This window comes from Pteropus medius, unplaced genomic scaffold (assembly GCF_902729225.1).
Source record: "Pteropus medius unplaced genomic scaffold, Ma_sr-lr_union100, whole genome shotgun sequence".
NCBI classification, from domain to species: Eukaryota; Metazoa; Chordata; class Mammalia; order Chiroptera; family Pteropodidae; genus Pteropus; species Pteropus medius.
This window is the reverse complement of record NW_024351647.1, coordinates 5,234,140-5,261,907: the sequence shown is the minus strand read 5'-3', so window position 1 is coordinate 5,261,907 and position 27,768 is coordinate 5,234,140. Positions and strand designations below refer to the sequence as shown.

The following is a 27,768-nucleotide window of genomic DNA, read 5'->3' as shown; positions in this document are numbered from 1 at the left end:
ATTAAAAAGTACAGACTTTTGACCCTTATCAACATGTTCTCTTTTAACCTGCTCAGTAGTTTCGGCGGCCTGAACACATGATCATTAAAACTATGCAATGAGTAAAAATGCCTCTGCTACTTTTCTACCATCAGGATACATGAAGCAGAAAGACCTGTCCCACAGCAGAAATCATCATTTTTAACAGTTTTTGATTATGAACAATTAGAAATGAAAATTTAGAAAAATTGAGTATCACAAGTTAACTCCAAAAAGTGAATTATCTTCCCGCAGCAGAAAGTAATGTAAATAAAAAGTTTCTTTTTAAATTAATAGAGCATAAGTATTGCTGCTTAATTAAGTAAAATATAAGTGAATTCTATTTGATGAGCTGCTAGTTAATAAATCCCTACTCTGCAAAATGGCCAACATTAGGTCCAGAATCTGAGCATGTCACCACAAGATAACCATAAATTCTAAGGACGCTTTCGGATCAAGCACTCCCCTGGCATCCAAACAACGGGCAATAACATCAGCAAAGCTGTGGGCAGGGATGATCAGCCAGAGGGTGAACAAATTTTGCAGCACTGCTTGCCTACTGACTCAACTGATTATTAAGTCAAAAATACTTTATGCTTGTGTTCTATAGTCTCACCCAGAATAACTATTTACATAATAATTAAAAAAATAGAACTGTGTATGAAATAAAACATGGAAGTAAAAATAAAGATCATAATCATTGTATCCATATAGCTCTCTGTAATTAGTAAACAGAGACGCCTTGCAGATACCTGAATCAATTCATATTCAAAATATGTTAAGCTTTTCATACAGAATGTACTATAATTGTATATAGTCACACATAGTGTGACTATAATGCAATGAAAATCCACTTTACAGATTTATTTTACTCACTTATAGTTCACTTGTGAAATATAACTTATCTCCATCAATTTCATACTTAGAATGAACTAGTGAATGAAGGGCATTTACCCAGACAGTCATGTCTAAAAATTGAAACTAACGTGCACAAATCTCCTAATGTACAGCTGCCTACAGTAACTAGAATGAAACCCTTTTCTTAGCTAAAGGAATGAGCTAGCAGGTGGGGAGTTGAGTTTAAGCAGAAGAGTTCTTCAAATAACAAGACCTACTCAACTGGCTCTAAAAGTAAATGCTGATGATTTAGTCTCTTCAAGGCAATCAATGAACAGAGGACCAGGGAAGATTTTCAAATGTTCCACTCCATGCAACATTCAGAAAGGCACCTTGTCGCCCACCAGGTTCCTCAGAAAGGCTGGCTGAGACTGGCAGTGACAGCCACAAGAGCAGTCAGGGTAGCAGAACACTCATTTATCATAGGCTTCTCCAAGGACTTAAACTGTCCTGCCCTAGAACAAGCCTGCTGGCTGGCCCGTACCCTTTCCTCTTTACCCTTTTACTAACGCCCAACCTACTTCCCTCCCCAAGAACGATGACCTCTCCACCTTTATCCCCAGTCCCACCTCCAAGTACCCCAATATTTTACATTTTAGCACTGTTAATATATTCTAATTTACATTAAAGAATTTCTCAAAGAATAAATATCTCATATTTTGGAGGGCATCTTCGTGCCAGGTATATTAACTCTAAACACACTTATGAGGTTTCTGACAGAAGTATGTCAGTCACTGTTTGCATATCTTCATTGCAAGTAGAACCAATTTACTAACCATGGCTTCATTCTGCTGACACTATCCTCGATGTCTTGCCTAATTTCATAAGTTGATTCTAAGCGGAAGAGATTAAAATTCCTTAGGAGGTAATCATGAAGAGTCAAAAACTGCAAATTCAACTTAGGAAGAGCAAGACAACCTGAAAAGGAAAAGAACGTCCATATTTGCATTATTTTCCAAAATTAGACGTCTGCTCTCTAAATAAAAAAGGCATCACAAATTTGTTAAGAATCTAATTTAATGATGTCTAAAATATACCGTATTTGATAAGGTCTTATTTTTATTTTCACACAGAACCAAAACCAAGTTAACAAATGCTGTGTATTAAGAATTGGGAATAAAGGATGAATATCTTAATACATGTAATCTGCATATCAATGATTCATATGTAAATAGCGCTTCTAAAACATATCTGAAGATACTTTAATGCTTTAATGCAGTCTCAGGTAGTTTAAAATTCTTCCTTTACCACTTCATTTACATTTGGCAAATCTCAAAATAAATAATGCTTCTATAAACTTAGCCCAAAACAAAATTACCAAAAAAACTGAATTAGCATACTATAGTGCATAAATCTATCTCCAATGATCCCTAATGTGCTCTGAACCTTTGCCTTTTTGCTAGATTTTAAGGGTAAGGCATTGATTATATATTATGCCTGGAGTTATTTCCCTTCTCTCATTGTATAAATGAATAATATTCTTTCCATTATCCTCACTTAATACTATTTCCCTTGGATAATAAATGACCAAAGCAATCAGCGCAATATCAAAAGGTTAAAAAAGATGAAGAATCCAAAACACATTTTACTGGCAAATCATATTATTTTTATCATCCCTATGCAGCTAAAACCAAGAAACAATGATATATAAAAATTTCATATCAATTATGCTAGTAAACTCTGACTTAAAATCTAATTCAATGGCTTCCAGGCCATAGGTGAAGGAAAGTATCTCTTTCAATAATGTATTTTTATTAAAAAAGACAATTAAAATGTCACCATTTTGTAACCCTTACTGAATTAACAAATGTAGGAGGTGTTAAGCAGCAATGGCTACTAACATGACAAAAAGAGAATCAACCAGACACTATGTGTCTCCTGATGAAAAAAATATACCATCACCAAGAATCTTGCCAAAAAGACAGAACTTCAGCCTGATCAAGTCTCTGCATCTAGCTGCTAATTTGCAAGAAAAATAAGTCACGAAGGACATACTGAGAGTCAACAGAAAAATCTAGACTATGGGAAACTATACAGAGCAAACGATGGAGGTTCTTCAATGGAAAGAAAAGGAAGGGATATAGGGGGTACCTGTAAAGACATTTTGAAAATATGCCAGACTGACTATAATGTCTAGAGATGCACAAATGAGTGATAAAACTATACAAAAAATACAATATAGGAATGGCTATAAAAGCCAAGAAATAAATGGTTACTTTCAAGTAGAGGAAGCAGGGATTAGAAAGAGGCACATGGTAGAGTTCTGGGACAGCTGATAAAGTGGTTACAGGGTTTCATGGCATTTCCCTTATGATAATTAGTAAAGCTTTATAGATATTCTGTGTGGCTTTCTATATTTGAGTTTATCTTATAATAAAAGGTTTTTAAAAGGCAAATTTTATAAAGGATTTCTTTACAATTCTTACATTGTAATTTTTATTTTTTTCTGTCCCAATTTCACACTTATTTTCTCTCCTTGGGAGCAAGAAGTGGCTTGCAGGAATAGCTTTAATCTTTGCCTATTTCACAGCATCAGATATTGGGCCCCGCAACACAGACCCATCAATGGTCAATGAAGAACAATAGCGAGATATAGCGAAGTCTCTGAAAACAGCTATATTACAGTCAAGTCATCTGGTAACTAATATGGTTCTGAAATACTTTCATTCTATGAAAGGTGCAAAGACTTAAATTTTGATAAGTATTCCTTTCACTTAACATCGTTAATCATAAGCATGAAAAAAAAGTAATGCTTTATACTAAGCAAAATGTTTAAGTTCAGACCAGCATCACAGAATAGTATCAAAAGCTAGATATAAGTTTGTCTACAATTTTTAAGGATATAACTTTTTATTTACAGGACAAAATTCTTAAGTGTTATTTGCCTCGTAGAGACTGATGAAAGAGTTTGATGTCATACACATATGGTTATAAATGCTTTTAGTATGAATGAATTAGAAAAGTGAGAAAATAATGCATTTACCACTGTCAGAACATTAAAAGGTATGAAGATTGCCTATTCTGAAATCTAGTACAATTTTAATACACTGGGTTTATGGTGTCATAGCTTCAGGTTATAACTCTAAAGTAACAATTTTTCTTTTAAACCAATGTACGAACACATACTGGTAATGTTTTTAAAAGAGCCACATTTCTTCCAATAATAATACTGTTGTTCAAAAGATTTCCTGAATTTTTTTTGAAATATGCCTTCAAAATGTGTCAGAATGTACTTTGTAATACATTCAATTATGGTGAATTCTCATCCTTAGAGGACGGCAAAGCATTTAGAAACAAATCTGTTGAAATAGGTAGGTGGATGAAGTAGGCAATACCATTCTGAATCAAAACTAAAGATTTGTTATTAACTAATAATGATGTTGTTCTTCTTCTTTTTCTTCTTCTTTTTTTTTTTGGTGGTGATTACCTGGCTCTACAAGGAATTCAAAAAAGCTTTAAAAAAAGGCTTTGAAAAATAATGTACTACCAAACAAAGCCTATTATAGTGACATAATGAAAAGCTACACTTATTGTATTATTAGGTCTCCTAAAAATACAGTTTTATCGCATATACACACACACACACACAATTAGGGCATGGTTCGAATTAATAAAAATCCTTAATGCAAGCATTCAAAATATTGAATAATTTCTAGCTTCTAAAGTTGAACTTGAGGGTACCATAAAATTATCCGAATATATATAATACATAGGAGTATTTTCAGTTACATATGATGAATTTTAAACTAAGTTTCTTGTTACACCCAGATCTTGTACTTCTTTATCATACCTTCCCCTGAATAATACTCAGTTGGGACAATATTTTCATCCCATATAATTTTCTCAGTTGGATACAAAGGCATCTGGTTCAATTGCTGAATCTGAGAAATTCGACGTTCATGACGAGATACCTAAAAGAAACAGGTTCAGGCAAAGTTAGAAGCATCTTTTTTTTAATCGAAATAATTTATGGAGAAAATTCACCAAAGGTATGGAATAAGAAACTTCACGTCTTTCAGTTACAGTAGCAGTTAACAAGAGATTTTCCCCTCTCTTCCATAAGTCCAAAATGAAGGCGATACCAATCACGATGGTCTTTGGAATCAGATCTAAGTTCAACTCCCAGCACCTCTACTTACGAGCTATGTAAAAGCTGGGGCAAGTTACTTCAACCTCCCTGATCTTAATTTCTTTTTCAGTGAAAAAGATAAAATGCCACTCAGCTCTCAGGTTTCTTATGAAAATGAAATGGAATACTATAAAACAGGGTTAAAGTGCCTGGCACATGCCAAGATCTTAAAAACCATAGCAGTCAGCATTCACCGATGTAAGAAAAATAATGGGAGCCCTTAGGTCCTAGGTTATAGTTTTCATTCTTGTACTAACTTGCTAAACAATCTAGGAAAGTTTATTAATAAGCTGGCTTCATTCTTTTTTGTAAAATGAAAGAGTTAGACTTGATGATCTTTGTACTCTTTCATTGTTAGTATCAGAGTAAACTATCTCATGTACAAAAATAAGTTTATTACCTAATTAACAGATGCTAAAATAATGATATATTTGAAAAGTGTCAGTTCTCTCCAGTAGAGATAGTATTATTTTAGGAAAGATAGTGTGATTACATCTAAATAATGTGCATATTTCGACTTTTAATCATAATTTGGATATTAGAAAAATTCAAAGCCTGAGGAAATTGTTTAGAAGGGAAAAATGAAAGATAATGCTGGAGTGCTATAAATTTTTAAAAATTTTTTTTTTTGGCATAACTATCTAAATTTTAAGAATGAAATCTTAGCTATAAGACCCTAAAAGGCATAGGATCAAACCTATTTTCCATTAGAAAGATTCCTGGAAAAATCCTCATTTCTTTCTATAGTAAGGGTTTATTATTAATCCTCAAAATTTGACTTACAAGAGAAGATTTTACATTGTCAGAAAATAGGACAAGGAATTTTTAGAAAGTACTTGTAGTCAGCGACAATGAAAAGGAATTCGTAAAAAAGGCAAAGTGGTGACCCAGAACATTCATTTCGTGCAAGTAAATATATCCATAAAAAGTATTGTCCATACTTAATTTAAAACCCTTCCCAAGGATTTCTCTCCAAATGGCACTTAAACACCTGTCCCCAGGCTTAAAACACCTGCTTTAAGTAGTTTCCTGTTACAACTAGAAAAACTAGTATATCATCTTTCTTTCTACATTATATTTTATACCCTGCATTATAAGTATTAGCTTGGAATATAAGTCACAAAACCATGTGCCCATTATTGTTCCATGTGTGTAAAAAATGTATATATACATCCACATGATACATGCTTACATAGGAATAAAAAAAGTTGGAAACACGAAAAACAACTAACCTTTTGGCAGTCAGGAAAAAAAAATTAAAACAAATTGTTATTTTTTTACCCACAGGACTGACAAAAATTGGGAATTCATAACATTCAATGCTGGCAGTAGCTTATGGAAACATACTTTAATACATTGTTGGTGGGAACATATACCTTTTGGAGGATAATATGGCTGCATCTTTTTCTCTTTTAAATAAGCACATGCTTCAATGAAATAATTTCACTTCTAGGCACCTCTCCTAAATATTCACATTTGGGTACAAAGAGGCATGTACAAGGATCACACCATTATTTGTAATAGTGAACATTATAAAGAACCTGAATTTTCATAGTGGGAGTACGGTTAAATACTTATCCATTTTATGAAATAATTTACTGAAGTTAAAAATATGGTATGTCCCTTCCCTTAATATTGCTATGAACCTAAAACTGCATTAAAAAATAAAACTTTACCAAAAAAAAAAAAGTATTAGTTTGAGAGTTAAAGCCCTCGTTTCCTGAAAAGATTGAGAAATCCCTCAGAATTCTTAAACCACTAGGTTAGTGATAACTTACTCTATTTCTAAACACTCCTAAATTTTGTAGTGATAAAGATATGGCTTAATATGCAAGATATTGTATTTAAATAACTTTTAAAATAAAGATATATACAAACACATATATTATCTGTAGATGTGTGTTTGTGCAACTGTGAACTCTTAAAAGGCAGGAATGGTGCCAGCTATGTATCCGCAAGGCCTGAATGCAGTGCTAGATATAGAAGTTGTTCATAAATGTTTGTGTGGAATAAATTCTTGCCATAAAGCAGTTTTAAGAGGTAAAAGTCTTGAGAAAAGAAGTCTGATAAAATCAAATGATACAATTTCCAAAGCAGCAATTATTTACCTAATCTTTAGCTCAGAAAAAAATCTGTACCACATCTTTAAGAACAATTCAAAAAAGTAGAGAAAACCACATGCAAAATTCAAAGGACATTAATATGTATTTACCAGCAATTCTAGAAGAAATTCTTTATCAAAAGTTGTGTCTTCTGCTTTAGGAAGAGTTGGTAACAAGCAGAGGTATGATGCCACCTGGTGGAGTGTATTTGAACTGCAAAATAAAAATTTCAAATCAGAATATTTTATTAACTTCATTTTTGAAACACGTAATTTTATAGACCATTTAGAAAGTTTTACCTAGTAAGTATAATCCTATGACATAAGAAGCAAATATAAAATGTCATCAATGAAAGTTAAACCCCTAATACAGGGTTTTCAAAGTGTCTTCTGCAAACCTCTCGTGGTCCCTGAGATCATTTCAGGGAGTCTGCAAGGACACTTTTTTTTATATTAACACTAAGACTTGGTGTGTTTTTCTTTACTGTCTTTAAATACACAGTGATAGTATAAAAGCAAAAATGGGTAAAATTGCTGGCATGGATCAAGGCGGTGGCACCAAGCAGTACTATAAGTAGTCACGGCATTCTTCACTGCCACGCGCAGTTAAAAAAAAAAGTTTTAAGAATTTCCTTAATAAAGCAACAAAATATTATTAATATTAAACTTGGACTACTGAGTATCTATTTTTTAAAAATTCTGTGTGACTGAGTGGGAAGTACACGTTTGTACACGTTTACTTGAATAACTGACAAACGATAGTTATTCAGACTTGTATAAATGTCAGATTTTTCAGATTTGAACAAAATAAACCTATAACTTCAAGGAAAACAAATGACTGTATTTGTTGCCAAAGATATTAAACTTCCAAGTGAAAAATTGGAATTTTGGAAAACTTGCCTTTGCCACTATGAGCTTGAGAGGTTTCCACTACTTAACTACAAGCTTAATGACCTCTCAAAATTCCTTCGAACACTGTCCCAGGCCCTAGTAACCACCAACTGGTTTTCAATCTTTATAATTTTGCTTTTTTCAGAAGGTTAAGTAAGTAGAATCATATATTATGTTGCCTTCTGACACTGGTTGCTTTCATTTAGCATAATGCATTTGAGATTCACCCACGTTATTATGTGTATCTGTAATTAGTTCCTTTTTATTGTTGAGTAATATTCCATTATATGGATATATCATGGTGTATTCATTCATTTTCCAGTTAAAGGATATTTGTGTATTTCAGTTTTTGACAAATAAAAATAAAGCCACTATATGCCTTTGTGTAAAGATTTTTGTGTGAATGTAAGTTGTCATTTCTCTTGGGTATGTCTGTGACATCACTAGATCACACAATAAGTGCATGTTTAACGTTATAAGAAACTGTCAAATTTTCCCAAAGTGTTACTACCATTCTGAATTTCCATCAGTAATGTATGAAAGTTCCCATTGCTCCACATCCTTGTCAAGAGTTAATACATTGCTGTTTTTATACACAATTCCAATAGGAATGTAATGGTATCTTATTATGATTTAAATTTGCATTTCCTTAATGACTAATGATGCTAAGCATCTTTCTTTAGGCTTACAGAAATCTAACTTCTTTGGTGAAGCATCTTTCTGTAGGCTTACAGAAATCTAACTTCTTTGAAGTATCTGTTCAAGTCTATAGCCATTTTTTTATTAAGTTGTTTCCTGAGTCTTGTGTTTAGCCAACATTTTCTCCCAGTTTTGGGCTTTTCTTTTCATTCTCTTAAGAATGTCTTCAAATTGAAGTTTTAAATTTTGATAATCTAATTTATCAATATTTTTCCTTTATGTATTGTGCTTTGGTATCTACAAATATCTTTGCACAAACCACAATCACAAAGATTTTCTCCTATATTTTCTATAAGTTTTAGTTTTGGTATTTAGATCTACATTTAATTTTGAGTTAATCTATATATATGATATGAAGTATGAGTGAAATTTCTTACTCTGCATAATAGATGTCCAATTATTCTGGCACCACTGCTAAAAAGATTATTCTTCCTCCATTGAATTGCCTTGGCGCCTTAGTCAACAATCACTAATCAGCCATATGTGTGTGGTCTATTTCTAAACTAGAATCTGTTCCAGTGATTTGTATGTCTATCTTTTTTTCAATACCATAATGTCACGGTTACTGTAACTACTTAGTAAGTCTTGGAATAAGTTAAGTAGATATCCTCTTACTTTGTTCTTATTCAAAATGATTTTGGCAATTCTAGTTCCTTTGCCTTTCCATATTAGTTTTGTAATAAGCTTATAAAGTTCTATATAATACCCTGCTGAGATTTTGACTGGAACTGAATTATACCTATATATCAATTTGGGCAGAACTTATACCTTAACTGAGTCTTCTCATTCATGAGCAACGATATTTCCATTTCTAAAATTAATTCACTCTGTGCAATTAATTGCACCAACTTCCTTAACATAGTTTCAGATATTACATTAAAATTAACTTTTAAGAAAATATCATCTGTCAAGTTTTGATATAATATCAAAGAATATTCCCAATTATTTGAAAAAGCTTTTAAAATACCCCTTCTTTCTATAAAACACTGCATTTTCTTCATTTACTTCAACCAAAACATCTCATAACAAATTGAATCCAGAGGCAGATTTGCAAAACTATAAAACAATGCCACTCTTCTCACTATAATTTTTTCATTTTGTAGAATATATTTTTCATTAACAACATGGATGCTAATATGTAATAGGTTTTAATTGATTTTTTAAATAAGTATTTTAAATTTTTCTAGTTTTAATTTCCAATACAGTAAATATAATGGCTATAATCCACATTTTAAAAGTTCTTTGAGATTTTTTAAGAGTGTAAAGGAATTCTACTGGCAAAAATAAATTCCTCAGATGGATTATACAACACAATTAAATGTAAAAAAAACCCAAAATCTATGAAAATGGTTTAAAAAAGAATATTTTTGTTATCTTATAATGAAGGCCTTCTATATAAAAAAATTGTTATTAAAAAGATTGAAAGATATGATTAAAAATTTAAAACATCTATAACAATAAAATATACCATAAAGTTTAAAAGTGAGAAACTGAGAGAAAATAATTACAATACAAACTAGACAAAATATTAGTATCCAGAATACATAAAGGTTCCTTCAAAAAAAAAAAAAGACAAGGAATGCAATAGAAAGTAGCAAAGAATAAGAAGAAAGTTACAGAAGAAATGTAAATGGCCGATAAAAATAGAAAGACGCTCAATCTGCCCGATACAGTCACAGAATGCAAAGTAAAACAATGAGGGTTTATTTGTCCTTGGATTGGTTAAGTTAAAGACAAATTTAATGTTGGTAGGTAGAGAAATACACCCGTATACACTGTTGGTTTAAGTATATAATTGATATATTTTTTTGAAGAAAATTTAGTAATATATGACAAAATTTAAAAACAGCCCTTTGAGTCAGTCATTCTGCTTCTGGGACTTAGTAACAAAAATTTATGTAGAAGTAAAAAAGATGGCATTACCAAAGTGTTTGTAATAGCCAGAAATTAAAAGATTAATGATCCGTTAATAGGAGAATAATTTTAAAATAATATGGTAGTGTGTTCAATGGAACCCATGCAGTAATTTAAAAGAAGAAAATAGATTTATGTGTTATTACAAGAGTTATTATTAAATCCTCATGACAATGAACAACCAAGCCAACCTCAGTTTGTTTCAATTTAAAAAGCCAATTAACTAAACAAATTCTCCTAAGAGTTAAGGACAATGAGGAGATAATAGAGCATAGTGGTTAAAAAAAAACATTAGGGCTCAGAATAAAAAAGAATAAAATCTTGCCATTGGTAACAACATGGAATGGATAGATCTTGAAGACATTATGCTAAGTGAAATAAGACAGAGAAAAACAAATACTGTATGATCTCACTTACATGTGGAATCTAAAAAACAAAACAAACAAAGAAAAAAACTCCCAACAAACCAAGCTCACAGATCTAGGGAACAGATTGGTGGTTGCCAGAGGAGGGAGCAGGGGAGTGGGGTGGGCCAAATGGATAAAGGGAATCGAAGATACAAACTTCCGGTTATAAAATAAATAGATTATTGGGATGTAATGTACAGCATAATTATTACAGTTAATTATACTATATTGCACATTAGAAAGTTGCTAAGACAGTGTATGTTAAAAGTTCTCATCACAAGAAAAAAAAAATCCTGTCTATATGGTGATGGATGTTAACTAAACTTGTGGTGACCATTTAGCAATATACAAAAATATCAAATCATTATGTTGTATACTTGAAACTAATATAATGTTGAATGTCAAGCATACCTCAAAAATTTATTTTAAAGGTTACGGCTCAGAAATCAGACTACCTAGGTTTAAATCCTATCTCTGCCACTTACTTGCTGTGTGACTTAGACAAATTACTTAACTAGTCTGTGCCTCAGCTATCTTATATGTAAAATGGTACCTACACTCTCACATAAATGTTTTCAGGATTAAATTATTCACATACTTAGTAGAGTGCTTATCACATAATAAATAAATGTATGTTATTACTATTTTTAAAAAAGTATCTTAGCACATAGCTAAGTGCCAGAGAATATTACTAATTTCATAAATTTTAAACATGCAAAAATTTTCCTAAGACATATCTCTAATATCTACGAGAAGTATATTCCAAGAACCCCAATGGATACCTGAAACCTTGAATAATATTAAACGCAATATATACTATGTTTTTACCTATACAGATATACCTTTTTCCTTAACCTGCTTCTTCAACTCTGCCAGAAATGTGGTAGCAGCTTCTTCACAGGCAGATGCAGCCTCTCCAGTAATCTTTATATATTTCAGTCCAAACCTATTCTCGAATTTGTGTAACCATCCCTTACTTGGAATAAATGGTTTGGTATCTCTTATTTCAGGGGATCCTTTGCTGAAGTCATGCTTTCTGGAGCAATATGTTGCTGTCAATTGGAACACATTTTCTGTTCTTGTCTTCCTCCCACAAATGTATGGCCTATTCTACTTAACTAAACATTTATTACATATTATGGCCGTAACTTTGGCAGTTTGAGGTACAACAGCAAAACTAGCATGAATTTCTTTTTCCTTTTTCACAATTTCAAGACTGAAGATTCATTCTTACCATAGATCTTAGCAAATTCAGCATGTAATTTTTTTTTTTTTACTTTATTAAGTCGAGAACTTTCACCTGTTCACTTAAAGGAAGCATTTTACAGCTTCTCTTTGGCATATCCAAATTGCTAGCATCACTACTCTTGTGTTTTGGAACCGTTATTAAGTAAAATAAGTGTTGCTTGAACACAAGCACTGCAATACTATATTAGTGATCTGATTATCGAGATAGCTACTATGTGACTAATGGGCAGGCACTGTATACAGTGTAGATACACTGGACAAAGGGATGATACACATCCTGGGCAAGACAGCATGCAATTTAAAACTTATAAATTATTTACTCCTGGAATGTTCTATTCAGTATTTTCAGACTGCAGACAACCAGGGATAACTAAGATTGCAAAAAGTGAAACCGTGGATAAGGGGGGACTACTGTATGATGAATGTTTGGGGGTTATTGTCTTATCTTGTTTATGACTGATGGGAAACCAGCTTTATGTTCTATTCTAAGAAAAATTTAAGATCTAGGGAAACCATATGTTATGAAAAATATAAAAAAAGAATATATAAAAAATATAAAAAAATACAAAAAGACAGAAGATGGATAAGTTTAAGTGACTCAAAGATGCCAAATGCTAAAGAGAAGCACTAGTTCCAGTTGTCAACAAAGAGTAATATAACAAGTAACATTAATTAAAGCAGTGCAAAATAATTAAAAGCAAAGAAAAAAATTATAATTGTTTTCCTTTCATGTCGTCTTACCTAAGAGGTCCAAAAAACTTGACCAGGGATTCCCGAGTATCTACTTCTGCCACGTTTGAGAGGGCAAAATCATAAAGTTCAGGGAAATGTGCGAAAGCGGCTCTCTAGAAAAGAACAGCAAATGATAATAATAATCAATGTCTACCTATTGATACAATCAACTACAATTTATATACTATATAATGGAAATATTTTTTTAAACACATTAATGTACTTCTCTTTTATATGCTTCTCATATATGACATCTGCTTTATTCAGCTATAAGCATTCAATACAATGGCAAAAAACTAGAATTGTTCTAGGAATGAAAAGGGAGAGTCAATGTTCAGTTTTTTTACCTCTAATATTATATTTTGCATATACATGAAAGCAAGCTTCATTGACAAGAGGGGAGAAAAACAAAATAAAACATTTTATTATCAAGAACTGGTCGTCTAATAAAACTAAAAGAAAGTTTTAGTTTTCAAGAGAAATTCCCACTGAAGAGACAGCTTGAGGGAGAGGCCAAAGCATAGTGTGCTCATGTCCTGCTTTATTTTGGAACTCTGGAAAGAGAGACCTTGCAAGGTGACGCACTCAACCAACATGGTTTAAGATGCAAAAAAAAAAAACCAAAACAGAAATAGCTGCATTATGCTAAATGATAAGAAAGTGTGAGATAACACTCCTAGCTTTTCTTTAATGCCCATGTGGCACAGAGAAGATCTAGAAGTTTTCATTTACTCCACAGTGGATTACACAAAAGGTTGCCAAGGTTATAGATGAGCCTGCCATGGGATTACCATAGGCGATGACAAAATGACTCTGCAACCCAAAGCTGAGAGTGAGGTGTCTGAGCTAGGAAATGAATGAGAGTCAGCTCTCCGAATTCCAGTACCATCAAGAACAAAGTTGGGGACTTGTCACCAGGGAGATAGCCAAGGCCTTGAGAGCAATCATCATGCTTTGCCTGTGCCAGAAGAACAGACGACATGCCATGGTCACTTCAAGGGCAGAGGCAAAAGGAGAAAAACACTAATGCTCTGAGAAAAGCAAGACAAGATGTCTGAGCTGGGGTGGTGTGCAGATGTATCATTCCTCTTCCAAATAATGAGGCTATCTTAGTGTGTCCATGTACCTAGAAGTCATTTTGGGAAAGAAGAGGCAGGGCAGAGACTCCTTATTGATTAAGAAAGATAGTTGAACTTAAGTTTGACTAAGTCTTTTTACTCAAAAAATGACTTTTAAAATAGAAAGAACTGAATTACTTTAAACTGACAAAGAAAAGCTTCTTTCTTCCACCACAGGAAGTGGAGCTCAAAAGATAGGTAAGGTTAATGATAGAACACAGAGGAACTTTTTTCACATCTGAGCTATATTGGGAAATTTCCTGTGTTTATCTTCAAAATGTACCAAATGCTTACACTACTTTGTCATATTCTTTCGTAAAACAAAACTGATATTTAAATGTACCAGATTGGCCAAGTAGCTAATATTTCTGAGTGTCAAATATCAGTATACTGATTCTCAGGATGAGACTTTGAAAGAAAGCCATTTTATTTTCACGAATTCATCACAATTAGCAATATTTTAAAATTTCAAGATAAAAACTCGATTAAATGAATATCTTTTTCTATTTGTACTATAGAAAACCTAAATTATTCATGACCCAACTTTATGGAGCAGAAGCAAAGGCCAAAATGAATTTCAATTACCTGTAGAGAAGTAATTCTATCATAGTGAATTGTAGTCATCTCATTCTCTGTCAGAGCATTTCCAGTTTGGTCATTAATCTCAAAACCAGTATAGAATTTAAGCATGTCCAAAAGCTAAAAGGATACATTTAAATTAATAAGCTGTGTGAAAGTTAGAGCAAGAAAGCATGAATAAACACTATTTATTAAAAATAATAAGCAAGTCCATATACCTTCTCAGAGGTGCTGATAAACTTTGGAATATAAACACTGTAACGAACATTTCGGAACATATCCAAACATGTTTTATTTATGTGAGAATAAGTATGCATGTACTTTGTGAATAAATAGTTAAATCTATTTCATAAACATCGTCTACTTGCACGGAGAACATCAATCTTAATAGTAAAGCGATATTAAGGATCTAATCGAAGGAAGCCAATCATTTTAATGAAAAAGAGAAATCTATACCACTGCAAATTTACAGAACTATACCACTAGAGAGAACTCCTGAGGTCTTTTACTTATTATGCCACTTAGAATCTTCTGAACAAGCGTTTTGGAATTCATAATTGGAGATACTCTTCCCTACGTGCTGCTTCTAAGAGGGAAAAACAGCAAGGTGGGGAAAGCAAAATAATATATTTCTCTCATAGTCTCCATGGCCATCAAGCCCTTTCTTTGCCTTAGTTCCTTCTGCTAATGCAGGCCTGCTTTTCCCTGTGGTGGAACAGAGTCCATTAGCTGCTTTTATTATTCTTAATTCTAATATATGACAGATCAGATATTAGGATTTTAATATATGCAGTGAACTGCTGGGATTTAATAGAAGAATGAGACAAAAAAGAAATGCTCATAGATATGATAAAAGAATTCTTAAAATATATAAACATAAAAATTATATGTCAAACTATGATCTCATTGAAAGGCAGGTGTTAGAAGTTTGTTAAAAGACTTTTCTTCTGGATGACATTAAAACCCTAATAGGTCATCCTCCTCTGCAAGTTAGCAAACAAAGTGCATTTGCCTTCATACTCAAGGCAGCAGACTAAATGGACATACGCTTCCACATTAACAAGTACCTCTGTCACCATCATCTCATGAAAAGAGAGGCATGGTATTAGAACATTGTTTTCTTGAAATTAATGTTCATGATCTATTATATTCCACATTGGTTACTAACATAAAATCAAAATACGTATGCGGGACTATCTCTCACATAATTTAGTCCAATAATAATATCACATGTGATTAACAAAAGGTTATTATATCATTACTAGAGGCCATCTATATAAGAATGCATTCATTTTATACATTAAGACTTAATTTTACTTTAAAATGACTAATTAGGAAATTTTTATCATTCAATTCAATGTAAAGCAAAATTTATTTTGTGTCATGCCCTGGTACTCCCAGTTGCATGGCAAAGAAAAGATCAATTTAGAAATGAAAATATAAGTATGTTCAGGTATATCAATGCTCACCTGGGAAAAAAGATGTCCATCCTCTTCCCTATGAACAAGATTAGAAAGGTAACAGTGAACCAAAAGGTGGGAGTCATCCAGGATGGTATTAAACCAGCGCCTTGTGGGGAGTAGGGCCTAGAAAACATAAATACCACAACAATAAGTCTGCGGGTTCTCTGCAGCCAGAGGTGAAATCTACTGGTATTTAACTCAGAAGTGTTAATCACATCCAAAGTACCCTCTAGTCTCCCAAAGACAGTGCACAAAGCAAAGCCAAGCTATAAATAAATTCAGCGTTAATATTTCCCAATAAAATACAGCACTGAAAAAAATCTCACAGATATCTCACTCAGTAGTTTTCAAACAAACTCCTATATGAAATCCCAATATGTACTGTGTGTAGGTTTAAAGAGAGCTGCTTTTAGAGAAAAGGGAATGGGGACTTGAATGGAGGCTCCTTTTTTGATTTCCACTTCCCACATGCCCCTGTAACAGTCAGCAAGACAATCCTGAGAAACTGTGACAATCAATCTGAAAAACACTAATCTAATCAAACAGCCTCATTTTTATAGATGAGGTTACTGAGATTCTCAGAGGTTATAAATTAGTTACTGACAGCTAGAATTTGAATGAAGACCTCATGAATGAGTGCTAGTCCAATACTCTAATCCTCATGTTAAGAAACCACCCTACCTTTCCAGATAAGGAACAAACAGAAAGGATTTTCTTTCAATTTCCTGCATTAAAGAGGGAAAGGAACGGAAATGAATTCAATCTGAACTATACGAACCTGCAACTGAACTTTCCATCAAAATCTTTCACCTACTAGTATGAAATCTTTTTGAAGAATCTTAATTTTAAAAATTGACAATAGCAGCTATATCCTTCTTCATCAACAATATTAGGCACATTTAAAAAAGTGAGATTACTAAAGCCACTATTTAAAACTCTATGAAGGGGTATTAAAATGTGACAAAGTATAAACTGCCATTGCTGTACTCACATTTAATAACTATACTAATGTTTTTTTCTACAAACTGTAGCCAACTGAAAACTTCAAGGGTCAACTGCTTCTGCCTTTCTTCTTTACGAGACATCTTGAAATAAATACAAATAAGCTAAGACCAGTTCGAGGTGATAAAGAAATATTTCATATATAGTCATATGTTTAATCTTAGCCTCCTTAATGATTATATGACAGCAAAAAGTCACTGTACACTTCTTACCTCTAAATCAATTATAAGTTCAATGAATCTTTCACAGTAATGAACTTTGTCCATAGTGACAGGTTCTAGACATAACAGAGAAAACATGTTAGAATTTTCTTGCGTAGGTCATTCTGTGGTACTGTATCTTAAAATTGGCAGTTATTTAAACAAGGTAATTTGTCTCTTATTCATCAAGATTGGACTATGATTCAGAGTAAAGACCTTACATAGATTTCAAAAACAGGCAGAACTTACCCTTATATTTAGCTCCACAAATAAGAAAATGAAAAGCCCAGCTTGGATCAGAAAAATACATAAAAATAAATTTTCGAAAATATTTTTAAAGTGTTAATTTTAAAAAAATCTATACAGAATGATTAGATTTTGAAAAATCTTGGAGATATTAAAACTAGAAAGGCAGTTTTATTTCATTCTTAACTCACTTTCCTTATTCTCTTCATATACTAAACTTCTAGAACTTCTTCCATATGCAAAATACATACATATATGTGTACATGTATACATTCAAAGATATATATACCTTTAGAATGCATAGAAAAAGAATGAGAAAGATACATACCAAACTAATTAATGAAACAATTTTTGACCTTTTCTTCACTGTACATGTATTCTTTTTTACATTAAAATGCCAATGATACACAGAGCAATAAAATATTTTTAAAATCACAATCTTATATTCTGCTATTTGTGAGCATTAATGTACTGTTTTAAAAAAATACTTATTTTTGTTTTTAATTACAACCTTGTGACATGACATAATTTCAGAGTACAAGTTTTTTTTCTCCCTAATGCCAGGAAATGGTCTACCAACTAAAACCATGCTGCCAAGATTGTTTAAATTTAAAAAGGAGATAATTTCAGGGTCCCTACTGCTGCTTAGTCCAAGGACTCCCAGCAGTGACTAACGCAGTGCTAGACCTGTAGAAAGCACTCTACAAATGCTTAAATAAATTCACTTATTGAATTTATTTGTATTTGGAAAATGAAAGCCCTTATGTGAAGAAAAGTGAATACTTTTGTGATTAATATATGGAATTGTTAACTGAAACTTTTCTATGTCAATCATCCAGATCCTAAAATTATATAACCATAGAATTTCATAGCTGGAAAAGACCTCAGAGACCTCTATTCTAGCTCTTTATTTTCCAGGTGAGAAACCGAGGACCAGAGAAAATGACTTGATAATATAGAATAAAGTAATGGCTGATTAGAACTGGATCCAAGTTTTCTGAGATGTACTCCAGCTTACCTTGCTGTTGAAACTAAAAAATTTCAAGATCAGCTTTTAAATTAAATCCATTCAAACCATTCCTCTGTTGCTATCTTTGGTTCTTGTTATGGTTAAAAAAAAATTTATTTTTGTCCAAAATTTAAAAAGTGAACAAACTCTGTACTCTGTAGTTTTATTTAGAGCTTGAGAAAATTATTGGCAACGGCCTATTTAAAATTTGAACACAGTGCTTGGTGCTCAACTTCTGAACTCTGGTGGATAAAGCTGCATGTTTTCAAATTAGTTAGCCCTATTTGGCAATGTTCAGAGTTGAAACAGTATTATAACTTCAGACATCAATATATCCTTATTATTTCCTTCTTTTGTGTATTATGTTTTTTTCTTCTGATAGCATTCCTGACATCTCAGATCATCCTACACAAACTTCCTTTATAACCAACTGATAAGGGCACGCTGTTTTGAATGACTCTATAAAATGAAACTACAATCCTTATTCTTTTAAAAACTACTTTTCTGTTTTCTATCTATATAATCCATTCATCTTTATACTCTCTCTGAACCAACACACTGTTTTCAACATCTTGTTTGTTCCTTTGCAAGCGAGTTAAGTTTTGATTGAAGCTCTAGAACAATCTAAGAAATTTTGTTTTCTGACAATGTAAACAACAACGGGAACAGTTAGTGGTTTACATGTTGTTGAAATTACTACAGGCCCTCTGTTGTTAATGTTACTTGATTTTCAAACCTTTCTAGATGACCCTAGATAAACATTCCAAAGTTAAAAAACATCAATTTCTATGACCCTAATTATTACAGATATTAGCAGTTCTAAGCATTCATTATTACTAATTGTTGTAAGAATGCCATATCTAAGTCTTCTTTTTAGTTTTATGCCGCTTAACTGAAAGATTTAAATATATTAAGTGACTTAGATTACAAGCATATGATAATTTTTTCTTTATACTGGTGCTGGTAGTAATATTATGTCTCAAATCAGGTATAACTGATTTATAGCATTAGTATCTATTCCTCACAGAATTCTAGGTATGATTTTCAGTTCTAAAATATTACTTGAAGGCTCAGCATTTTTAAGTAATTCTGTTGTATTTCAGTTTAAAAAAGCTATAATATCTGATGCAGATATATAAATATGGTATACCTACAGAGCTGCTCCTAGATTATATTCCAGATAGGAAATAAATTATATTATTAAAATAAAATTATTAACCAATGACATACCTTACATAGCATATATACACTTTTATTAAGTAAACAATATACTATTTGCATTCGCTAAATGTTTATAAAATTTTGCAAACCCAACATAATGTAATTAGCCCTGCTTGGCATATAGGCATTAACACACACACACACACACCCCTATCTATAGTATATACACACTATACATCTATATACAGTATAATCATTATATATTTTAAAGTCTATATTCTATATAAGATTTATTTGTATTTCTTTCATCAATAAATGAGGGCCACAATGGAGGGAAATTCTTCCTTTTTCGTCTTGTACTACATATCTCAAAAATAATTCTCCTCTTCCCCTCCAAACAGTATTTTATGTAACTTGAAAACACTATTTGACACCATATTGTAAATGCCATGTGGACAGGGTCTGTGACTGTCTTGTTTACCACTGTGTCCCAGCTCCTTGTTCAGGATCTGGGTCTTGTGAGCAAGCTCAAAAAATATTTGCTAAATAAAGGAACATTTCAATAACCATGCTGATGCCTTTAATGTGAATTTTTTATGACAGTCATAATACTGTGGTAATATATTTGAAAAGGGGAGGGCATACACTTTGTCATTACAATTTAAAATCATTCTAAGAGCAGTTTTTAAAATAGAGATTAGTAAAACTTATTGGGACATTTAAATAACTTCACAAATAAGCTGAGTAAAAGAAGATAGTTACCAGAAAGTGGGACTGATTTCAGCACAGAGATAAACTTCTGAATGAGCTGTGAAAGAAACCTTCTTTCTTGATAGGCTCTAAAATCAGAGATAAAATGTTGACCAAATTATTTTTGAAAAATAATTATTTTAAAAGTAAAATATTAACGTTGAACAAGTCTGTCTTACACTATTCAAATGTTCCATCTTGCTCTGAAATAGGGACCATAATTTGAACACAAAGCTACTTCTTTATATGTAAACACAGCACTACATGAAGAAAAGGAGAGCCAGTTAAAAGCACCTCTTTCTTTTTATTGTAAAAAATTTCACTTGCGATTTAAAGGACAGAACAAAAGAGTTTTCAAAATTTCATTTATAACTTGCCCTTACCATTAAAAATCTAATGTTTAAGTATGTAGTTAAAATGACATGAGCAATTTTATATATTTACATGTTTAAAGTTTTAATTATGAGAGTATTTCAATGTCTAAAAATTAAATGTTCATTTAAAAAACAATTTTCTATTCCTTAATTTAAGATGCACTATGTACCAATGAATCAACAATCATCAAATATTGAATAGTTACAAATGATTATGCCAGTCTTGTTGGAAATACAAAGGAGAGAAGTGACTAAAACATACTTAAAATCACAGGTCATATAATATAAAGATAATTAGTAACACAAACCAGTATATAATTATTAATAAAACTGGCTGGCATTAACGGAACACTTACAGTGCCAGGCCCTGAGCTATATTAAGCACCTCATATGAATAATCTCATTTAATGCTGAAAATGGTTCTATGAAATAGGTACTATTATCCCAATTTCACACTGAGGTTCAAAGGGGTGATGCAACTTGACCTTATACAGCAACTGAGTGTGAAACCTAGTTAAGTCTGATTGCAGAATGACGCTCTAAGCAACTATATACATTCTAACCATTACACAACCAGCCTGGTGTTTTGATAAAAAAACACACAGCTTGTTTTAGGAATTCAGAAGAAAGCATTGTGGCCTAATGTAGTTGGACTGGAAAAATATTAAGAAGGTTAACCTTTAATCAAGTAGAGTGGAGGGAAAGGGCACTTAGAGAAGGGATGTTTAAGAAACAGTAAATAGACTAGTCTAGCGATTTGGGAGAGTCACAAGAAATAGGTGGAGGTTTTTGAATGCTTACTGTAAGGAGTTTACAGAGTTTACCCTATGGGGACTAGGAAACCACTGAAAGCTTGTGAGCAGGAATATGACAAATTATACATAATTTTCTAAGAGTATGGCTAGTTAGGGTCATTGTTGTAGGAAAGGTGGAAGAAACACCAAGTAGGTGTTTAGTCATTCATACTGCTGTAAAGGACTGACAACAGCAGTACGAATAGGCAAGACATTAGAGGAAGGACAAAAGATGACTCCAAAAGACTAGTTGACTAGATATAGTCACTCAGATATAATACTCACTGTTCTATCCTCCCAAACTCACCTTTCTGCCCAGAATTAAGACAAACTGGGCAGAAAGGTGAGTTTGGGAGGATAAAACAGTATTATTTAGGTAGGCCAAACAGGAGTTCATGGCAATGCATCCAAATAGGATACAGCCAAGAGTTATACGGAGACAAGAAAGCACAGAAGTCAGGGCCAGAGAGATTTAGGGTTAAATCACATTGAGGTAATAGGAAGAGAGGGTTTTAAAAAAAGTAGTAAATGATGAAAAGAGTTTATGTAATTAGTCCAGTTAAAAGGCTGCTGGTTGTAAAGCTACCATGAAAGAAATGAGACTGGAGTTGAAAATTAAGTAAGGGATATTCCTACTTTGACCCTAATATTCTGTCCTTAAAGCTTTCATTCTATTACTCCCAAACTCAATTCTCTAGCATCCCGCTTTTTTCAGTTCCTTCTATTTTCAGTAACCATGAGTGTAACTCCAGGTTTCACTTTTGTCCTCAACCTTCTTTCCATGACTTATATGCCTCACTAGATAATCTTGCCCATTCTTATGATTTCAATTACTATTTACACATGTACAGACCACTCTCCTAAGTGGGAAAAAATATAAGACAAAGTCAAAAGAAGTTATCGTAGGCCCAAAGGAAGTGAGTCCTGAATGCATACCTACACACGCCCACGCCCCCACAAAACGAGAGAGAAAGAGAGCGAGAAAGAACATGGAAAAGAGTAATTAAAGACAGAGAAAAAGGATTACTGCTAGAATAATGGAGTAAAAAAGGCAAGAGCACAATCAGACCAGTTAGCCTCAGAGACAGAAACAAAACTTTTAGAGTATGCAAATCCTTCCCATGTCCTACTAACAGAACTCTGTTCAGTGAAATAAATACTCGCTACCAGACTTTTATCCAATTGATAATAATACTATTAAAATAACCCATAATCCTTACCTACTTCTTTAATCCTCATACTTGATTTTTCTCCCTAGCATGTATCACCATCTAATATATTATATAATTTATATGTTTTTTGCTGTCTTCCCCAACTAGAGTGTAAGCTCCACAAGAGCAGGAACTACTTCCCATTTTATCCTCTGCTATATCTTCTATACCTAGCAAAAGAATAAACACTCAATATTTATTGAATAAATGAATAAATTATGGCTGGAAAGTACAGTGGTCATTGTTAAGAGTGAAGGAGTAAGAAAAAGAAAGAGAAGTTGGAAAAGTATGAAAACCGTGGAGAAAACAGAACCATCCATGACAGACTACGGACAACAGGCAAGGGAAAGACCAGTGATACACTCATTACTGCAGCAGAGAGAAGGAATAGAAGAAAAACGTGGCAAAAACACTTCTTTATTTGGTTCGGCTCCATATAAAGGAAACAGCAAACCAGTCATCATCCATGACCTACAACCCAGCAGATGGACCAACGTAGAAGGAAGCTTTGGCAACATACTGTTCTCTTGCTTCTGGATCCATCTTTTCATCATTCTTTTTAATCAAGTTCCAGAATTTTCTTAGCTTAGGTGTCTTTTTTAATTCTAATTCCAATCGTGCCTGAAAAAGTAATGTAATATTAAATCAGCAGTAACCTCAAAGTTTACAAGGATAAAGACTAGATCAACTATTAGCTAGTTTTCTATGTATGGATACAATACAGAGCAATGGGATAAAACTTGAAAGCAACATGACAAAGCCTGAAAACTAAGCAACTAATAACTATATTTTAAAAAACTGTCTGATTCTATCGCTTGTTAATAGAAAACATTAGACAAAGAAACTGCCTTTTAAGCTCAGTAATTGTTTATATTTCTTTCTTATTTCTAAAATTAAGGATTTCAATTTGAAAAATATGAGCATTAACTAACACTTATAGCATAATGACTGAAGTATGAAAAATGAATCTGAAACAAGGAACATAAAACAGATATCACAAGTTAACAAGGTAATGTCTACATCACCATATTCTTTCTCATGGCACTTAGCAGTTTTTAACTTAGTATTAATTATTTTTGTATCTCTGTTTGCATCCCCATCAACTGGTACTTATGAATGAGCCTGCATATCTGAGCGTCTGCAAAAACACCCACATGCAGAAAATGGAATCCTGAATAGTTTTAACTTTACTCCCTGAGACTATTAATATGGGTTTGATACCAGCATGTATGTATTAACAATAACGATTTGATGAAAAAAATAAAGTCATTAGTATTAAATGATCCAGACCTTCTCCTATAGTTGTATGTATATTCCAATCAAAGAAAATAAAAATTCGAGTCTGCACTGAGTCTCATCCAAAGACGTACATAATAACCATAGTTTGCTAAATTAACCCCCTTCTCTATAAGCTCAATAGATATTACCTTATTTGACCCCATAACACTGAAATGAGGTGAAATGTATATTAGCTTGCATATAAAAACTTTAAAACTGAAAAACTACATGTATAATTAAGTTAATGCATAGTGAATTAGATAAAGTTTTTAAGCAGGAACAGGGATTTTTAGCTACCATTTTATATCTATATTAAAGCTACAAATCTAAAACCATATTCCACTTATAACATACACACACACATAAGTTTCTGAAATTAAGATACTTACAGGCTGTAAGCCCATCCACATTGGGAGAGAGATAAGCTGCTGTACTTGACTTCGTATCAAATCCACCTCCTGTTTAAAGTATGAAGAAAACAAGTTTGTAAACACACCAGCATTTTAACCTAAGTCTTTACATAAGAAGCATACTGCCTTTTTAAAGTCCTGGGGGTGAGGGAAACATACCACCAAATTAATGATATTTTGATATAAAGAAGTTTAACAGTTTTTTTAAAACATAAAGTTGATCCTCATAATTTTCAAATTCTGTATTTGTGAATTCACCTACTCATAAAAATGTTATCTGTAACCCCGAATTCAATATTCCTGATGCTTTCATGGTCATTCACAGACAGCACAGAGCAACAAAAAATATGAATTGCCCAACATGCGTATTTCCAGCTATTCCTGTGTCAGCTCTCCTATAAACAAGTGTCCTTTTCATGGTCTATTTAGTGCTTTTTTCACACTTTTGTGCTTTTTGTTGGTGTTTTGCTATTAAAAATGACCCCCAAGCACAGGGCTTGAAGTGCTGCCTAGTGTTCCTGGGCTCAACAAAGCTATGTATGATATGCCTAACAGAGGAAATATGTGTGTTAGATAAGGTTCATTCAGATATAAGTTATAGTGCTGCTGGCCACGAGTTAAACATTAATGAATCAACAATATATATTATATAAGGTGTCTCTAAACAGAAACATACATAAACCAAGGTTATGTACTGACTGCTTAATGTTGTGACCAGAGGCTTGCCGAACCTAACCCTATGTTTTCCCCAGGAACAATGGTTCAGGTTTAGCTAATTCAGTTTTCACAGCTACTTTACAGAACTTAACTACCTTAAATAACAAGATGTGACAGCATACTGAAAAAAAATAAAGCATTTCAATAAGCTAGCTTTCAAGTTAATTAAACCTAGCACCAAACTAACACTCATTAAATCTTGTTTCTATTCAATATTTAATAAGAAACCACATCTATTTATATTTATATTTGCTTTGTTTAGTTTAATAAATGTTAGAGGCAACAGTGACATCCAATGGTGGCATCATAAATCTTAATTTTATACCTTTACAAGTTCCATGTGAGGTTATACACGGAAACAGGTAATAACCATCCATCTATCAACATTCAGTCTTCAGGATAAGAACGAACCCCATGCATTCTCTTGCAGGGGTCTAAGTGCACTATCTATTTAGAAGCACTTATCTTTAAATAAATAGGTATATACCTTCAGATAACCACAGTTGGGAAGCACAAATAAAATATTAATTACATTAAATATTTAAATTTTTAGAAGATAATCTTATAAAAGATAAAAACCGTATCATAAACAACCCAAGAGATTTTCAAACATCATCCACAACTACCTCTAATCAATCAACTCAAAACAACTCTCCTGCTGACCTGCCAGCCTGTGCATGAAGTATCACTAAAAAGTAATGAAATTGTTTTTGTGTGTAGCTTTACTGCACAGATCTCATTACTCAAAGTTCCTATTAACCAGACTCTTTGCTGCTCTACCTTGGAGAATTTCAGTTCTCATTACCATTTTTCTGGGAGTCTAATGGAAAAAAGGAGAAATCAAGTCCAAATCTATTAAAAAGCAAACAGATCTTTTGAAATGGTTTATTGAAAAGTGGCTAAAATTAAGCTGTTAGCATTATCCTCATTCTCCAGTACTATGAATGAAGAGTTGGCTACAGGGGTAATCTCATCTATTTCAACTTAAAAGAACAAGAAAACTTGAAAGTTACTCCAAAAGATAAAGTAAAATTACCAAACTATTGAAGCAGTGATCAAGAAAAAGCAATAAGACAGTCTGTTCATGGAGTGAAAATTCACCATCAGTTTCAGCCAATGCCGCTTTCAAGATACACTTAAAAAAGAATGGGAAGTGGTCTGGCTTCTTCTTAAAAGTCTGAAAAGAGATAGAATAAATATTCATTTTGAAATGGCTTGCTTGCCTCTTTTTTCTCCCTTAAACAACCACTGGTAGACCTTTTAGGAGTTAATAAAACCAAATAATTACAAAAAGATAACTGGCTTACTTATATTAATGGTCAAATACAGGTTTCTGGCAGGACTATGTAAGAGTTGCAGAAATCTTTGGCTAATAAAATAACGGTTTTTATTCCTTTCTTTTTTTCTTCTGTGGATTATGCCTGTAATTAGCTTAGGCTTTGTTGTCTTATTACGGATCTGAAGTGTTTTAATTCTTCCGATTTAAACAAAAGAAACATCCTTAGCAAAATTTATAGTGCTCCCAATCTAATTAATTTCAAGGACAGCCTCTCCTGTTTTATATTCCCTTTACTCTTAACATGTAAATAATGTTTTTTATAAAGTAGAAATAACGTAAATATACTCAAACTTCTCTTTGATCTACCTCCCCATCTAGTTTCTGCCACATCTCTCACAGACGAGTGCTCCAAATGTGTGGTCAACACTAGTTGTTTTCATTCATTTCTCTAAAATAAGCTTCCAACCACAGCACCCCTCAGAAGCTGTTAGAGCTGTCAACTTCAGTGGAGTCCTACCAAACCCAATTCCTTTTCAATGTGTTGAAGGCTCCTCTTCCTTTGTCACTTATATGACAGTGCTCCTTCGGTTCTACCTCATTCTTCTTCTACGCCTCCCATTACTCAACTACCACATGCTAACGATTCCACATACAAATCCAGATTTCTCTCCTTAGCTCTAATCTTTAGATTCCTATCTACTAGACAATTTCATCTAGATATTCCCAAGGCAACTTAAACTCTGTAAATCCAAAATTCGAATCAACAATTTTGTATCCTCTAAACCTCTAAAGTATTTCTCAGTCCTTTTACTTATCTTGGTAAATGGCACTATCATTTTTTTTTATTCAGTTGCCCAAGCCAGGAAGCCTTTTAAAAATAATACCCTCCCCTAATACCATTTCAATTACAAATCCAATCGATTCTACTTTCTAAATCTGTGTATAACTCTGTGTATAACCACTTCTCTTAACCTTTACTCATTTCTCTACTCCAAGCCCTAATCACCAAAGTCTTTATAACATGCAAACTGATTAGGTCATGCTCTGGCTCAAAAGACTTATAGTAGTAGTTTGAGGCAACCTCAAGAAATACTTAAGATACCTCAGTAAGACACAAGGCCCATATTTTACTTTGGGTTCT

At 32.8% G+C, this 27,768-nt stretch overlaps 1 protein-coding gene across 1 annotated transcript in view; it reads right to left on the bottom strand.

The window, feature by feature from the left end:
- The window catches only part of AQR (aquarius intron-binding spliceosomal factor), an 86,882-nt gene that overhangs the window by 43,116 nt on the left and 15,998 nt on the right, over positions 1 to 27,768 (bottom strand). The window contains exons 6-16 of the mRNA XM_039843975.1: positions 26,385 to 26,525; positions 24,611 to 24,679; positions 23,464 to 23,564; positions 20,577 to 20,653; positions 17,411 to 17,475; positions 16,203 to 16,319; positions 14,740 to 14,853; positions 13,046 to 13,149; positions 7,257 to 7,359; positions 4,706 to 4,826; positions 1,692 to 1,833 (exon numbers count right to left, since the gene is read on the bottom strand). Of these exons, the coding sequence (XP_039699909.1) occupies positions 1,692 to 1,833; positions 4,706 to 4,826; positions 7,257 to 7,359; positions 13,046 to 13,149; positions 14,740 to 14,853; positions 16,203 to 16,319; positions 17,411 to 17,475; positions 20,577 to 20,653; positions 23,464 to 23,564; positions 24,611 to 24,679; positions 26,385 to 26,525 (1,154 nt within the window). The remainder of the gene's footprint in view (positions 1 to 1,691; positions 1,834 to 4,705; positions 4,827 to 7,256; positions 7,360 to 13,045; positions 13,150 to 14,739; positions 14,854 to 16,202; positions 16,320 to 17,410; positions 17,476 to 20,576; positions 20,654 to 23,463; positions 23,565 to 24,610; positions 24,680 to 26,384; positions 26,526 to 27,768) is intronic.